At 33.6% G+C, this 17,235-nt stretch overlaps 2 protein-coding genes across 2 annotated transcripts; both read left to right on the forward strand.

Moving 5' to 3' along the window:
• Positions 1-1,988: 1,988 nt before the first annotated feature.
• Positions 1,989-4,011, forward strand: LOC114373926. Its single transcript, XM_028331506.1, has 2 exons — positions 1,989-2,455; positions 3,322-4,011. Exons 1-2 carry the CDS (start codon positions 2,183-2,185, stop codon positions 3,892-3,894), a joined length of 846 nt encoding a protein of 281 aa, XP_028187307.1. The 5' UTR covers positions 1,989-2,182; the 3' UTR covers positions 3,895-4,011.
• A 1,149-nt stretch (positions 4,012-5,160) lies between these two features.
• LOC114376348 (tRNA (guanine(37)-N1)-methyltransferase 1-like) lies at positions 5,161-12,583 on the forward strand. The gene is made up of 9 exons (XM_028334437.1): positions 5,161-6,055; positions 7,476-7,574; positions 8,010-8,129; positions 8,241-8,407; positions 9,499-9,569; positions 10,950-11,092; positions 11,615-11,726; positions 12,003-12,115; positions 12,263-12,583. The coding sequence occupies exons 1-9, from the start codon at positions 5,219-5,221 to the stop codon at positions 12,404-12,406; spliced, it is 1,806 nt and encodes a 601-aa protein (XP_028190238.1). The 5' UTR covers positions 5,161-5,218; the 3' UTR covers positions 12,407-12,583.
• Positions 12,584-17,235: the final 4,652 nt, after the last annotated feature.

Raw genomic sequence — 17,235 nt, forward strand, 5'->3', positions numbered from 1 at the left:
TGAAATATTTTTTTAAAAAATAAATCAAAACATTGATTTATACTATTGTTGAATAAAAATATTTTAATTTCGTGTGTGATAAAAAAATAATTAATTAGGAACAATTTAAATGCAATAATGTCACACTTATAGGAATTTTGTCTAATAGTTTTCTTCTTTTCTTGAAAATATATGTAAAATTTGTTTCGTAAAATCTAATATACGAGTGATGTTATTGTAACATTCCTAATTTTAGATTTGTTCTCACATTATGACACTTTAGAGAGGTAACATTTCACTTTACATAGATGTTGGTTAGAACCTTTCGTAAGTTTTTAAGACCTCCAAAACCAACACGAATTAAAATACTCTAAGTCAAATATGTTTAATTGTGAAATTCTTATATGATAGATTACCGAAAATAAATATATTTTATTGATTTAGATAGTATCAATTAATTTTTTTAAATTATCCTCAATTATATAATTTCATACTTATACAATCTCTAAATCATTCTTATTTTAGTGTGATTCAATGTAATTATCTTTTTAAATTTCGCTTGTTACATAACATACACTCTGTCAAGGGTCTTATTCATGATGGAGTCTAGCCTGAGTGACCTTTCTTGAATATAGTAATAAAATAATTAATGATAAAGATCTTGAGGGTATAGCCTGGTCATAAAGCAAATGGCACATATCTTTGCATCTTCACATACTTAAATAGAAGTCGGTTGCCACACCATACATATAAAGGGATTCTTCATATATACATGAAATTATTGTTTTAATTTTATAATCTAGCCAAAAAACGTTGAAAATTTTTGCTATTATATATTTGGACAAACATGTTCATGAACCTTCTTGTTGTTTTGGCCAGAAATAGAATAATAGAAAAAAGAAAAAAACATCATTTTCAAATTCTCTGGTGAAGGAAAAAGGAGAAATAAATTCTACTAATGAATTAAAAGTGCAAGAACTGAGCATTCTGATGATAAGCTTAGCTTTGAAATATTTTCCATTCTCAAAAGAAAATTTGTATTCAGCTATAATGATCTAAAGTTTTGGTTCCCTAAACAAATACCTCGAATCTCAGCAACCGGTGGCCACCGCCTCAGTGGATGACAACATCTCTACTGTTGGCAAGAAATAGCATGATAAGATACTCCTTACCATGGACGGCGGTGACAGGGGCGAGATTCTTACCAAGAAAACCCTTAACTAGGTACAAGTTTTGTTGAACAAAAAATTTAATGAGCAGAGCACCACCATCATGGGCTACAACACAGATCATTGTAATCAGAGAGAAAATACAAAACTCATAACATGTATAATTTTCCAACATTTACACATGGATTATTGCTTAAAATAAAAAAGTTATTTGATAATTTTTGAACATGTTACATCTTTACTATCTCTATCATTAATATATCTTATTATTTTATCCAAGAGCTGAAAAAAGTATCGCACCGTGAGACCCAAGGAGGTCACCCACGTATCGTTTGTAACAATTTGCACAGTTGACTCGAAATGTTTTCCTTCTTAGTAGATGTTAATTTTAATAATTAGCAAATCCACGAATAATAAAATAAAAAAAAACTATTGCTAGTATTTTAAATAGAAAAAAAATACTTCAAACTTTCAGACATTCCTACACTATACCCTTGATTTGGTTAAAACAACAACATGCGGGATATAAAGACAGATACACGCACCCAAGTTCAAAATCCAATTAATCATAACAGTAAATATATTTTGTTTTAAGACCGGAAGAGAAAGAGAAAATAAATAAATAAAGTAGGCACACACTACGCACGGTTGATTGGTTTAGAAAACTTGACTAATCCAAAATTCACGTGATTTCTTATCCATTTAATTTCTTACTTAGAAGTTTGAAGTTCCGTTATCTATGATTTGTATACAGATTAATTATACAAAACAAGAACGACATTACCGGAACCATGAAATCTTCTATATAACGCAAGATTAAGAAAAACCTGTTTCTTCCTCGTTCCACATAACATAACGCAAGATTTTCCTTGGTTCTCTTCTCTCGATCGGGTGTGTACGTAATTAACATAACATGTTTCGATAACCACACACCCCTTGTGTCATGGCATGATGATGATGATGATGAGACCAGTAACGTGGCCCTGATAAAGTTTTCAAAGTCTAAGCATCTTCTTCCTTGTTGTCATGCATGCATGATGGAATCGACGACGCAAAAGAACAAAAGCAAAAAGTCATCGCTGTTGATGCGTCTCAAACCCGTTATGGGCTTCGACGACTCTATTATGCCCAATCGCAATGGGGATGACCCAGTTTTGTCGTATCTCGCGATCGCTAACAAGGACGGCGCCGTTTTGCCGGCCATTTTTTCGTCGATGTTCGGAGGGGCGGAGGACCTGGGAGAAAAATGCGGATGTCGCCGGAGAAAGTGGCAGGCCCTCAGGGCGGTTTTCAGTGGAACCACTTTGGTACTTTTCTTTTCTTTTTTTTTTCGTTTTTATACAACTTCTGTGATGGACGAACTCTTTGTGCTCTCACATTTAATGTTCTCAAAATTGTCTCCCAAAAAGGAAACACGAGGAAAAACAAAAAATTCTACTTGTCATTGACCTTTATTATAATTATTGCCATATAAGTCATTACAATATAGATAACAAAACAACATCGTAACTATATTATAAATTATATTTACAATTGAAGAAGATTATGACGTAAGAACGCTCATTTCACCAACAATGTCTATTTGTTTTACCGTCAACCTGTTTTTTCCCCCTCTAACTTTCTTACTTTCTGGGTGTTTTTGTGAAACTGACTCATTTTAATTTTAAAAACCAGCTTAGATAGAGTTTTTCTAGAGTTATCCAATTCGTTAACCTCTTTCTATATATAATAGATTTTTATAGTTTTTAAAAATAAATAATACATATATTTATATTATCATTCAAATCAGTATATTAATTTGTTGAGTTGAAAATTATGTCTGATTTGTTAACCATGCATGTAAGCATGTTGAATTCTTCTAAAATTAAATTGTAAATACATTCCCTATAGTTTGAAATATGTATAGCTGGATTCATGCATTGATTTTATTTTGAAATTATAGACTTAAATGCAATATTTTTAAGTGCCAACGATTTCAAAGTTTTTTAATCGAAAACAGTTGAAAATTTTCTAGCAATAATCACCCCCTGAGTCTGAATATGAAGTTTTAAATATAGATCGAGTTGCAATAAAAAAAATTACTTATTAAGTAATAGTATATTTTTTTCTTTTTTTTGTTTTGTTTTAGTGAGTTTTGTGGATAACTAACTCCCTTTTTGTTGGGATCTTACAGATGAGGATGGCTATTAAAAGGAGAGTGAATAAAGGCAAATTGTCCTTGACCAGAACCACTAGCAAATTGGAAGAAACAAATGGTAAAATCTCAAACCCAAAATGTAAAAGCACTTGCCGAACTAGTTCAAAGGTTTCCTCAACTTTTGGAAGCTCATCTACACTCACCTCCTCTTCTCCAAGTTCAAGCATTTCTTCAGTACGCACTGTTTCAAGCTCTTCCACTAATGAAAAACTCTCACATTCAATACCATTAAATGGAACTCATGTAATGAAGCAGAAGCAATGTGGTGTTGAAGATAAGAAGAAAGGACAGAACTATGGTTCAAACATAGCTCTTAGTTGTATGCTTTCAATTACTCTATTGATTTTGATTTTGTGGGGTAAAATCCTTACTATACTATTCACTTCAATGTGTTTATATCTCGTGCCTTTTGGTTCAAGAAGGCCACGCAACGTGGGGGGTTATGTAGAGAGAGAGTTTGAGTCGGTTCAAAGTAAGAAGGTGGTTACTATTATGGAAGGGGTGCTTGGGAGTGAGAGGAGTTCTTATGGGTCAATGTCAAAGTCATAGAGGGACAATGCATTTGAGGGAGTGGGACTTAATTCTTTGATGATCTTGGATTGAACTAGATATATGTATTGCGATGCTACCAATTCAATTGATTGTGCAATGTCTCTTAGTTCAATATCTCGTCTCTTTTGAGTTTGCTAAATTCTTTATAATCTATTTGAGTATTTAATTAAACTCTTTTGCTTGTTAAATATACAAGTTTTGCATAGTTGATTTTTTAATTTGACTTTTTAAAAATGAATAATAATAGTGAAATAACTAATTTATGTTATTAATACGAGAACCAACAGTTAACTTTTTTTTCATTAATAAATAAGATTATTTGCTTTACCTTCTAAAATAAGTTTTGTCCACGCTAAAAGTACCAGATTCTTCATAATATTATATTCATGTTCTTGGAAAGAACTTGAAAGAAAGACTGAATCGTGACAATTGTACATATATAAGCCAAATATGTGATATTCTATTTTCAGATCTAGAAATTATATGGTTTGCTACATATATAACAAAATTATATGTAATACTCCTATGTATTTGTACATATACAATCAAAAATAGGTTTTTATTATTTAAATTTATAATAGAAAACTGAAAGTGAGATTCATTTTTGCTCATACTTTCATACAATTTTTATTATGTTTGACGTTTAATTTTAAACGTGAGTTTATTTTTATAATTGATTTTCGTAATTTTCTTGTGATTCACTAATGGTTTTTTTATTGTGTGGAAATATTTTTGTAAAAGAATGATGCATATTATGTAAAGAAACTTTCATGAATATTTTATTCAACTTCTTCGGGTATTAGTAATCTCTATTTGTAAGCTAAATTATTCTTTTACAAAGGTTAAAGATATTAAACATATTTTCAACACTCCTACTTAGAATTTGACCGAATATCTTTGGATATCCGATCTGAATTTCATGTTTGAAATTTGGCTTTCCTCATCCCCCATTTTATGCTTGCTTTCTTCTCTTTGCTTGTCTTTATCTTTCTTCTTTTCTTTGGTGGACAGGTTACAATATTTATCAACTTTGATACCACTTATGAAATTATTTATTTTGGTATGCGAAGATGTATTTGTAAAAGAATGAGGTATATTATATGGTAAATTAGTTCAGGAAAGAAATTGAAAGAAAAGAAGAAAAATAGTAGAAAGAAAGCTGATTTTTCAGGTTGCTCGGTAAAAAAAGAAAGAAAAAATAGTTTTGTTTCTTGTTTGATTGTGTAAAAAGATTTATGGTTTTAATTATGGCTTAAGTCTTAACGTGAGTGAGATGTGTGTTATTAAATAGTTTTGAGTTGAGCAACAAGTGGGTGGCAGAATGATAAGCAAGGTATTCCTAAAGCCCCATCTGGTTGGTCTTCTTCTTCCCTCTAAATTCGGCTTGGTCTTCCCTCACACAACCAAGCCTTCTTCTTCCCTTCCCACCACTTTCTTCATTTCACACTTCTCCTCTGCCCCTCTCTCTTCCTACGGACCCTCCCTCCACAAGGGAACAACAATCCCCTCCCAATCCCTAAACGACGCCGTTCTCTGCGAAGAAGCCTTCACGCGAGTCTTCCACCTCGCCGCACTCCGCGTCCCCTCCTCCGAATGCTCCGCCCTCGAGAGCCGCCTCCGTGGCCACCTCCTTAACTGGCCCCGCCTCCGCAATATCGCCCGCGTCCCCGGCGACGACATCGACCCCACCCTCGCCCCTCTCTTGCCTCAACCAGGTAACGGAGAATTCGACTTCGACGAAAATGAAGTAGAAGAAAGACGTCTCGTCTCGCTGCAACGCCGGATTCACGGCAAGGCGGACGGCGACGGCGACGTGTTGAGCCCCGTGCTGTACCGTGACAGGCTCGCGAGGACGTTCAACACCAGCGGCTTCGTGAAGTTCCGCCACCTCGCGAAGATTTCGCGGCCGAACAGGAATAAGAGGAGGAGGAAGAGGAAGGAGAAGGAGTCGAGTGAAGGGGTTAAGCGCGTGGGGGAGAATGGGTTTGCTGCAGTTGAGGTTATTGAGGAAGAAGAAGAAGGAGAAGAAAGTGGTGGTTTGAGGAATTTGCTTGGAGAAGAGTTTGCGAGGAAAAAATGGAGAGGTTCCACGAGGTTGCTGCTTCTGGATGAACGCTACGCTGATCGCGGTTTCGAGGAGTTGCCTGAAGCAACTAAGGTGCTGCCTCTGTTTTTTCAGCATTAACTCTTTTCTGTTATGTGAGTTTCCAGTGTTTGCATACCCCTTTCTGTGCCGGTTACTGTTCCCAAGGTTTTAAATTTTAAATTGTGGTTGTGGTTTCGTTGCAACCCTTGATGTTGTAGGAAATTGTGGGCAAATGTGGCTGATGAGGTCACAATTGACTCCGAGAACCTTGATTTTGCAACTGCAATAGCGGTGCTGGATTGTTTCTTAAAACCTTGATTGTGTCTGTGATTTTCTTCTCTCTTTTTTTTTTTTTTTCAACTTCTCATGTACATTGTTAAAGGTTTGGTGAAAAGAAGAAGATGGTGATTATAGTTATAATGATTAAGCATGTTCAAATCGTAAGAGTGGAGCTGGTTCAGCAATTTTCCTTGTTAAGGCTCTGGCATTGAATTAGGGAAGGCATATGTTTTCTGCTTTAAAAGTTGACTAGATTGAGCTCTAGGAGTTTGCCCTTACTGTAGCAGCCCTTAGCGTGCTAATTTTGGACATCTGCGTGAGAAATTGCAAATGTTCTTAGGTTCCTATCTGTCATTAATGTGAATGTAGTTGTCTATAGGAAGTCCATGGCACTTCGTTTATTAATGATGAGAGTTAACAGTGGAAATAATTTGTTTTATTCCTGAAATGGTGGTGGTTCCTCAGCTGTAATGTGTGGGAAACTTTTCTCATGCCGTTGGTCAATTTGGATGTCCTTTAGTAGTAAAAAAAGGAGGTATTTAATCGACAAATATGCTATACATAGTGATGATATGGTGTACTGTCAACTATCTGAAATCATATTAGTTAAACTGTCATGACCTTTTGTTTGATGTTCTTTATATGACTTTATACAGGCTATCTTGGCCTTTGTGAAATTATAGCATTATGTGATGTTTCCAGAATTTTTATCAATGTTATTGGTGGCGGAAGGCCAAAATTCTGGCCTATAAACACGCCATTGTGTGCCTCCCTTCTCAAATTGCCTATGGTGGTTGGCAAAGTACCTGCCATGCCAAGCTCTCTTTGAGAGCCGAAGTAACACTCTCTCTAGACAGATAACTGTCATATGAATTTTATATTGTTTGTCCCCGGAGAATTCAGTATCAAACTATCCTTATTTTAGGGCTCTCGCCTCTTGTCCTAGTTTCAAAAGCGGTAGTTTAGAGGTGAACTAGTGAACAGTTACCAAACTATCTTTAATGTAGAACTTTCATTATAAGCTGATACTATTGAGTATTGACCTGATGTTGGGTATCTCCTTGTTCTTTGATGTTCCATCATAGTTTAAAATGGGATAAATCACATTTATATTCATGTTTTTCTTATTATTATGAAATTTTATTCTGTAGGTGCTTTTGGCATCTAGCATTTAAGTCACTTGACATGGTTCATTTTCTCATCCTGTCTCCAGGCTGTTTTGAAGGAGTATGCAGAAAAGAGTACAAATTTGATGCTTGATCTAGTTAGATGCAAGTTGACACTATTCTATGATTACTGGCAGATGAATGAGGTATATTATAGCGAGGAGACACTGTTATGCACATAATCTGCGTTTGGGTCTATGCATATGTGTATTTAAGTTTTCCTTTGTACGCATTATTATCTCTCTCTCCTTCAATGTGTGTGTGAGTTGGTCTTTCACGATAAAATGAACTTTTCATCCGTATGATTTTCTTGACATGAACATGTGCTTCAAATCAAAATAATGTGGTATTTCTGTTTCATTCTTTGTTTCTATTATAATTTATTAACTTGTGAAAATTGGATTTTAAGTAATAATCAACATCTGATTTATATGTACAATTATTTTTTAAATCTAAATTTGTATTCATGTATGCAACCTAGAAACATTTTTGTGATAAGTTTTCCCCCTTTCATGTTCTTCATTCAACTTCAAATTGTGAATAAAATTGAATAAAATATCAGTCCTATATCATTGTTGCAGGTCTTGGAGACCTTGCTGCCTGAGGGTATGATTATTCCTTCCGCTTTTGAGACTGTTGGTCATATAGCACACCTGAATTTGAGAGACGAACATTTACCATACAAGTGGCTAATAGCTAAGGTTTTTATTTTAGAAATATTTTTGGTTACTGTGTTAAATATAAAATGTAAAATTGTACTGCAAATTCTTATCTGTCTTAATTTATGAAAGGATACTTTCATTCATTTTCAGGTTGTGCTGGATAAGAATAAGCCAAGGATACAAACGGTTGTGAACAAGATTGATACAATTCAAAATGAGTACAGGACCATGCAGCTTGAGGTTTTAGCAGGAAACCACTCTCTTGTGACTACAGTAGTTGAGAATGGTATTCACTTTCAGGTTGACTTAGCGACAGTGTATGCTCTTCTTTCCATCCCTGACTAACATAGAAGGCTTGCTTTATTAATTGCTCAGTTAATGTCATTTCATTAAAATTGTTTGATATAGTCTAGGTCTGGGCATACCTTAATGGGATCCTCTGATTGTATTTCTGTTTGTGTAACACCGGTGAAGCAAATATATCCTTACCAGATCTGAAATATACATGTAGGCTAGAAACCATGTGATAGGTACCTGCAAGAGAGGAAGACCAAATGGAAGAAGTTAAGTATGAAAATATTTGTATCCCAGTAACAGTTCTGAATCAAGAGAATTTGGATTCTGGTAAATTTTCTGTGCAATGGTAGAAAAAACAATTTCAAGACTGTCTGGTCTCTCCCAGTCCAAACTTAATTCCAGCCTGTCTTCTGCACAGTATACTCCCTTCTTTGGCTTATATTCTCTATCTCCTTACAACAAACCCACAACAGGCATTCCCCTCATGCTCTGCTGCTAGGTTGGCAATTAGTTATTCCCCCCACCCCACCCACACCCAAAAAACTGATCAGGGGCATCACACCTTTTGCCTCTCCTTACACACACTTTAGTCATCTTGGGCCTTGAGGCTGCATCTCCATTAAGAAATGATGATTTTTGACTTTATGTTGAAAAGTTTTATAAGGTATTTTCTTAGGCAGGCATTGGTCTTTGGTGGTCCCTACAAATAGATGGAGTTACCTTCTTTTAGCTTCTCTCTCTCTTTCTACTCATACACACATATAGTTATGTGTATTGGTACATTTATATGTGTGTTCAGATTATTTCTATTTATATTCAGTATTCTGTGTGTTTATTTATTGAGTCCAACACTAGATAGGTGGCTTTGACTCACTGTATCTATAGTGTTAGTGTTACAGTGAATCAGTTAATGGTTGCAATTTCTGAGCATATAATAGTTATGATATATGTTCTTGTGAAATTTCATTCGATGAATATGGAATCTAAAATATAAAGTAAATTAAATTTCATTTTTTTTTCAAATTTCAAAATATACTTCTCGAGGAAATTAGGTGAAAGGATAAATGCAAAAGTATGAATTACCACTTTTGTTTCTTATCTTTCTGTGCAGATATTGGAGTTCTAGGCTAGGAACTGAAAGACAAAGGCTTCTGAGTGGTTTTACACGGAACGATGTCGTCTGTATGTGTCTACCTTTGTAATAGCAGTCTACTTATGCTATAATTCATTTTCTATTTCTTTTTATTATTGTCTTTCTGATAGTGGAATTTAGCTGGTTACTGGTTAGAGCAATCTGATGTCAGATACTGATGAGTGATGACAACATTTTGGTTTGTTTGCTGCAAGCAGGAGCTTGAATATAGAAACTGTTAGAATATATGAAAATATGTTATCATATATTTGATCATATCTTAAAATATCCTTTAGGCTTAGTTTTCCTATTTTTCATTATCTCTTAGTCTTAGGATTGGTTACGAGATGTTTCCTTGTCTCATATTTTGTTTCCCTGTTTAGTTAGGATTTACTATAAATAAGGATTAGTGCTGTTTATAGTTGGTATATATAAGGGCTAGTGCTCTAAGTTTTATGCACATAATATCACATTGTATTACATCATATTCAAGACAATATTATTCAAAGTCTCTTTCTCTCAATCTGCTCCCTCTATACCTAAAACTCCATGATTTCAACAGAACCTACAATTACTTAGTGATTGAAACAAAAAAAGAAAAGTAATTGTTCAGTGGTGGCACCAGTAGATAATGCTGCTTGGTTCTTGGTACATATTTATATGCAGAATAAAACTGTAAAGGTATGAATGAGATTAATGTTTTGGGCTTGGTTCAAAAAATGCTTGTTCATGTCATCATACTCATTGGTATATTGATGCAAGAATATCAAACAATGTATTGAATATTGATGTTGTAAGCAGGTTCCATTTTCAAGAGACCAAAGGATAACCACATAATCTGTAGTCTATTTGCTTCTTGGATTAGTTCATTAATAGATTAGTTAATATGTTTGTACGATATTTCTAGAATTTATACTTTCCTTTCAAATATAATTACTTGTTACCTGATGCAGATTCTTATTGCGTTTTATGAATGCTTTGGAGTCTTAAAAAATGAATTGCATATACTAGTAGGGTATCATTGGTTTGCCTGCACTTAAAATGGAGGCAGAAATGAATTTAAACTATGATGAAATCCTTTTCATAGCTTTACTAAGATTTTCGTGCATGTGCATATCACCTGTTGGATATTATTCTAGAAAAACTACGTGGAAATCCCTTGGCTATTATTGGAATATACAAGGCTGACCAGGGACAAGAAAAATTCATGAGGCTTGTCAGGACTAGGTTGTTTTCCCTTTTTTGTTTTCTTGATTTATGTAATGAATGCCAAGTCGGCACTGTTTTCTTTTAGAAGTTATGCTGTGAGCTGTCAGAGATTTGAATAATGAATACATCCTCCCCCCTGCAATAGTATAGAATGTTTGTCTTTATTTTGTTTGTGATGATAAATATTCATGACTTGCTTACATATGTATCATCATTGACAGGTGATGTTTTCTCTGGAGTTGGTCCTTTAGCCATATCTGCAGCAAGGATAGTTAAACGTGTTTTTGCTAATGACTTAAATCCTTATGCAGTTGAGTATCTGGAAAGAAATTGTGTTCTAAACAAACTTGACAGGAAGATTAAGGTATGGTTGCTTGTGGAGTATTTTGTTTAAGATGGTTTACCATCTTTTACATATGAAAAGATTATCAAGAAAAAACATGTTGAAAATGGGATCCAATTTTGGATTGGTGCCATTTCTCGGTTAATATTAAAAGTACTGCAAATTATTGTTTTCCACATCATTTTTGGACTTCTGTAGATTTTTTAAGCTTAAAACTGCTGCGGATTATCTTGAGCGTGGAGCTAAGCATGGACACAAAACATAACACAAACTGTAAAATTTAAAATGTCCCATTTGGATTTGAATTATTGCAGTGTCTGTCACAAGTGTCCAATATACATGTCTTTAGGCAATACTCCTTTCTTGAAGTGTCCATACTTCATAGGATGTGAATAATGGTTAAAAGGATGTGATATATATTTTAATGTTTTTTCACGAATTAATAAAGAACAAAGGCAGAAGTTGCATTTGAATCTGTATGTGGCAGCACTAGTTATCTTGCTAAAATTTTCTGCCAACTAAGTTCATTGTTTTTTGTTCTAGGTCTTTAACATGGATGGAAGAAGGTTCATTAAATCTATGTATGACAGTGATATATCTCAGTCCATCACACAGGTGGTTATGAACTTGCCAAGTGAAGCTGCAGAATTTCTAGGTTGCCTTTTCTGACAAGATCACTCTTTCTTTATCTGCATGATATTTTATATTACATGCCACATGCCCAATTTTATCCATCTCATGTTTCTTTTCTGCATGGTATAATTAGATAGGTTATTTTATAATGTTTATTATGTAGTGAACACATGCAATGATCAGCAGAGTTGTAAGTTGCTATAGTTGGTCTGCTATTTTTTTTCCCAATAGCTTTCTGTAGGAGTAAACAACTATAACCCTTGATTTAATTTCTGGATATGCTTGGCTTCTTCTGCAGATGCATTTCGGGGAATATACAAAAATAGACCCAAGGATGGGGAATATACTTTGCCATTGATCCATGTTTATGGATTCTCCAAAGCACGAGATCCAGAATTTGATTTTCACGAGGTAGGTTGCTGATGTTGTGTTTATATTTTTGTAGGGTCTTTGATTAAACTCTTCACTAATCACTTTTATTCTTGACATTGCTGTTGGGCTAGTGTTATGTAAACCTTGTTGTAAAGACAACATCTTAATAAAGCTCTTGTGATGCAGAGAATAAGAATTGCACTGCTAGAAGTTGCAGTCAATGTAGACATGAGACGGGTAAGGCTTGTTGCTCCTGGAAAATGGATGTTGTGCGCATCGTTCCTTCTCCCTAAAAGTGTAGCATTTGCTGATACTGCAGTTGATACCTAAACAGTATTTAGATTGTTATTTATTCATTGGATGTAGTAAATTTTGTTCCATTGCATTAGTTGTCTAAATTGATATTGTGTATATATCTAACATGACTTTTTTTTTTAACCTCTAGTCTCTAGCATTACTAATTAGTGGATATTGAAAAAAAAAAAATAAAGCCCATGATATTGGACCCTTTTGTTTAGGCTTCAAAAGTGCTTTTTAAAAAAGTGATTTTTATACAAGTAAAAACTATTGTGTTTGGTTAAAATCATAAAAGCACTTTAGTCGGATGTTTTTAATTTGTTTGCGTGTGACAATTGAAAAAGTGTTTTTTGTTACAAAATTACATAAAAATGTAAACAAACATCTAAAAATTATATTAGGTATTTTTTTTGTTAAAAAAATGTTTTTTCCTCAAAAAAAAAAAAAAAGTTTAAACAAACGGACTTATTGAATTGTAAGGGCAACAAGCGGCCTTTTTCTGAGTTTAATTTAAATTGGTTTTACCCTATAGAAGTAGGACCAAATTCTTGTACTATGTACCATTAATTCTTATTTCTAATGCTATCCTTGCATATAACCATTCAAACTACGATTTCTTTCAATAGAAATGAAAAAAAAAAAACTCAATTTTGCAAAACATTTCATTTGATTAATTTTAATAAAATAAAATTAATGAACGAAGGAACTTGTGTTTTAGACTCACCGAATGGACAGATCACTAGCCCAAGGGAATTAAACACAGCAAATCCTTATTTATGATGTGATTGGGTGCAACCCCAGTGGCTTATAGTACCTCAAGTATGAAGACGCGAAACAGAATCATGGCAACCAATCTCAGCGAAAAATAATATGCAGTATTAAATTTGAATATCAACTCTGAAATCTTAAACTAAATCCGATTTTGAAGTGTCACAGCATAAGAAGATCCTTTCATGTCATTCATAGAGGCTCTTGACAGGTTGGGACTTATTCACTTTTAATATCATGATTTATGTGATGCCCTTGTCTTTTAGTTTAGTGATTATCTTAACTAACAAAGTAACAATACAATTAGTACACGTACTGTACCATAAGGATATGTGAGGGCATGTGCCAGACACATATTGCTTTTGTGTCTGGGCCTTTTGTTTTGTAATTGTTTTGTTTTCCTTTGGGCAGGACCAGCACAACTACCACCTGCAGGTGACAGTGACATTTTCATGCATAAAAAAAAAACACACCCTTTCTGTTCTGCAAAGAATGCCCTCTCTCAAGCACATACTCAATTCTTTGATCCTGCAATCCCTGGATGGTCCAGGTAACACTAGCTAGCTAGCCAAGGCTGCTCAAATACTATTCTACGACCCTGCTCTGTGTGATACGTGTACTATATATATCCATCTCCCTATGTATTATGTTTGTGTACTCTCTACCTAGATGGTAGGTGAGGGCAGAATGGTAAAATGGGAGGGTGAAGGCAGAGCAAATCTCAGTTCAGATTGAGATCTAAATAATGATCTCTGTGGGGGTGGTGGTCCTTCCCCTTGTGATTGTCTTATTGGTATAAGGATATGCAAGGGAAAAGAAAGAGGAATAGGACTTGTTGTAGGGGAGGGATCTCTTGCAATTTTGTACTAAAATGGATTGGTCCTTCACAAAGTTGTATAAAGCCAGAACCAACAGTTACTCTAACTGCCCCATTCCTTTATGGCAATCTCTCTCCCTCATTAAACCCCCCCTTTTTGTTGCTATAAAACAACAAGGGGAAGCCTCATCTCAAGATGCTGGATTCCTCTATATTAATGAAATAAAGTATGATTATGTGTCTAGGGCATGGTGATAAGGCCTTTGGTGGGCACCTGATTTTCTTCTTCGACCTTATTCACTTGCTAAGCCATAGTTGACATATTAACTACCACACACCCACATTGTAACTAGATACATGACTGATAAATTGTAAAATATGAAAAATTTAATTAAAATTAATTATGATTAATAATCAATGATTTTGAAATTGGAGTGATCATTAGATTAGTAAAAATATTAGTTCACTGTTCATTAATTTAATTATAAATGAACCATAGTGACACCAAATTAATTGTAACTGAACCATAGTCAAGTAATAATTAAATATAGTGTCAATGGTGTTTTTAGCCGTAAAAAAATTCAAATTTTGGTATCTAATTTTTATCCCTGATTTTTAAAACTAATAATTTTTGTTCTAGTATTTTTTTTTCAAAAAGAAAAACAGTCAAACTTTAATAGCTTAAGTTAGCTGGTTAAAATTATAGGGACTAAAACTAATATTTTAAAAGACATGGTTAAAAACCAAAATTTAGAATTTTTATGGGATTAAAAACACCATTAACAATCTTAAATATATGTTAGTGATTTTACTCTAAGCAGAAAAAAAATTATAATGATTTTAATCACAACTTTTCCAGCTACATAAATTAGCAACGGTGTTAATGATAGAGACAAAAATTTAACCTATATGTATGTGTACGTAGAGACTAAAACTTTTAGTTCTTTTGTATAAAGAAAATCGTAAAGTAGGATCAACTCTAAGGACCAAAAATATTAATTAATATAAATATATTAAATTGATATACAATTATAAAAAATTACATTTTAGTCAAATTTGTAAATCAGGGTAAATGGATATAGTTACACGTCTTACATGATTAAAATTTCATAATAAATAATTAACTAACAATAATCGATACAAGGAACTTACATATAAGCCTTTATTTATTTTAAATATATTTCTGAGTAAAATTAAAACACCATATTTTTTAATATCAATTCAAATTAGTTTGTAGTTATCAGTTTTATCATATATAGTTTTGGCCGATTTTGACAACATTTTGACTAATTTAACTGATTTTGACTGAATTTTTGCTCTATTATTTTTTAAGTTAATCAGTCAAGTAGTCTAACTAATTGGCCTTCTCTATCTTTTTCACTTATATTAGTAACATGTTTAAATAATAAACATCGATGTTTATTTATTTTATTGTATTTGATCTAATTAACTTGGGGATTGTGATTAGAGGTGAGGTATTGGCGAAAGAAAGAATAGTAAATTATGAGAAGATGAATAATAGTTGCATGAAATGGTCCCCAACTACAAAAATGAATCCTAGCAAATTAAGGCCCCACCATACCTCCAAGAGAGTGTGAGAGAGATCCCCAAATGCCAATGATTTTCCATGCAAATGAAAGACACAATCTGCTTTCCAGGAACCCAAAAATCCACCTATGTCTTCTCAATCCCAGCAATGCCCTCTCTCTGGCTTACAATCCTCACACGTGCCAATTCTCTCTCCTCTCTTCTCAGCCGTCTATATTTGCACCAAAGCTCCTCTTGGTGCCACGTGTCAAGGGGGACCACCACCTTTCGGTGGGCCCCACCACACAAATAGTGTCCATTCATCCTCCCTCTACTGCCACTCTTAAACCACCTTATTGTACAACAAATGAGAAATCTTGGGTTGGTCACGCGATTTGGGTTTTATGTCCCAAACACTATAAATAGTTAAATACTCCTCCAATTCTTAATTAACATTTGCAAAAGTGGGTTTCATAGGATTTGCGTGTTGGAATTACTCTTAAAATATCTCATATGAATACCCCAACAACAATTTGGGCTGCATGCTGAGATTAATTGGTATGCTAGATACTACTTAGCTAGCTATATGTGGCACTTTAATTCGATTGAGTAATATTCCATTATATATGTCTTGATTTTGTTGCAATTAAGTACACAATCCACTTGTTCAGTTTCCTTCATATTCATGTAGTATAAGGAATAGATTAAAAAAATAATGTATATTCTATTTTGAGCATATTTGTTGAAAATAAAGAAGAATATAATTCGTTCATGTTATTTGAGGAATGCTAGAAGGAATTAGAAATTTTCTATTTGATATTGTTGTTTGGTTTGAATTCAGTTATTCGTTCAACATGGTCAAGCTTGAGTTGCTAAAGATAAATTGTTGCAATGTATTGGTGACGAACATTAGATATCAACAGGTTTAGGGATTAATTAGAGCGGTGATGAAATGATGGTGAAAGATTTTTTCTAAAAAGTGACAGTGTGAATGAGACATTTTAATTGTGATTTACTGTTTCAATCAATATTATGATGTTTAACAAGGGCAAAGAGATTTCATTTTCATATCTAAGTTGTGGGTGAGATTATCAAGGGCAAAATCACATAGACCAAAATTAAAATTCTTACAGGAGAAAATATTTTTTTTTTTAGGCAAAACTGATGTCTATAGTTAATTATGATAAATGTATGTTGTAATTCATGGGATAAGTTATTTCATTGCACTATGATACTGTTACTGCAATTAAACAACTAAATCAACAACGTATGCTTAAACATTCATCGAGTCATAAGTCATTGATTTAATTGCTTCACAAGATATGAATTGAATTACAAGAATTCTAGAAAGGCAAAGAAATACACCAAATTGCACAGAACAAAAAACTTGGCAAGTTTATCATATGAATTAATATTTGAAACTGCAGGAGTAAAAATGAGAAAAAAATTTCCACATTAGAAGGCACCACATGGGTTTAACTTTATCTCATTTCCATATATATATATATATATGAGAGTAGAAAGGCCATCATTGCAAGCCTATTCTATATAGGCAGATTCTCATAATTCATAATCAAATATCTTACTGCTTATGATTGCCAAAAGACCGTTTTCTAATTGCATTACCACTTAGACCAAAAGAAACTCATGATAACATTAGCACCGTGATGATGTGCCCAAAATCCTTACTTAATTAAGACACAAGCAGAAAAGAAAAAGAAAAAAAGAAAATAGAAACAAGAAAAAGAGA

This window comes from Glycine soja, chromosome 11, assembly GCF_004193775.1.
Source record: "Glycine soja cultivar W05 chromosome 11, ASM419377v2, whole genome shotgun sequence".
Lineage (NCBI taxonomy): Eukaryota > Viridiplantae > Streptophyta > Magnoliopsida > Fabales > Fabaceae > Glycine > Glycine soja.

Bases quoted from the DNA above. Each gene is read 5' to 3' on its own strand.
- LOC114373926 (XM_028331506.1), top strand. From the start codon at position 2,183: ATGATGGAATCGACGACGCAAAAGAACAAAAGCAAAAAGTCATCGCTG. The intron at 2,456-3,321 runs GTACTTTTCTTT...GGGATCTTACAG, and splicing joins TTTTCAGTGGAACCACTTTG to ATGAGGATGGCTATTAAAAG.
- LOC114376348 (XM_028334437.1), top strand. From the start codon at position 5,219: ATGATAAGCAAGGTATTCCTAAAGCCCCATCTGGTTGGTCTTCTTCTT. The intron at 8,408-9,498 runs GTATGCTCTTCT...CTTTCTGTGCAG, and splicing joins CAGGTTGACTTAGCGACAGT to ATATTGGAGTTCTAGGCTAG. The intron at 12,116-12,262 runs GTAGGTTGCTGA...CTTGTGATGCAG, and splicing joins CAGAATTTGATTTTCACGAG to AGAATAAGAATTGCACTGCT.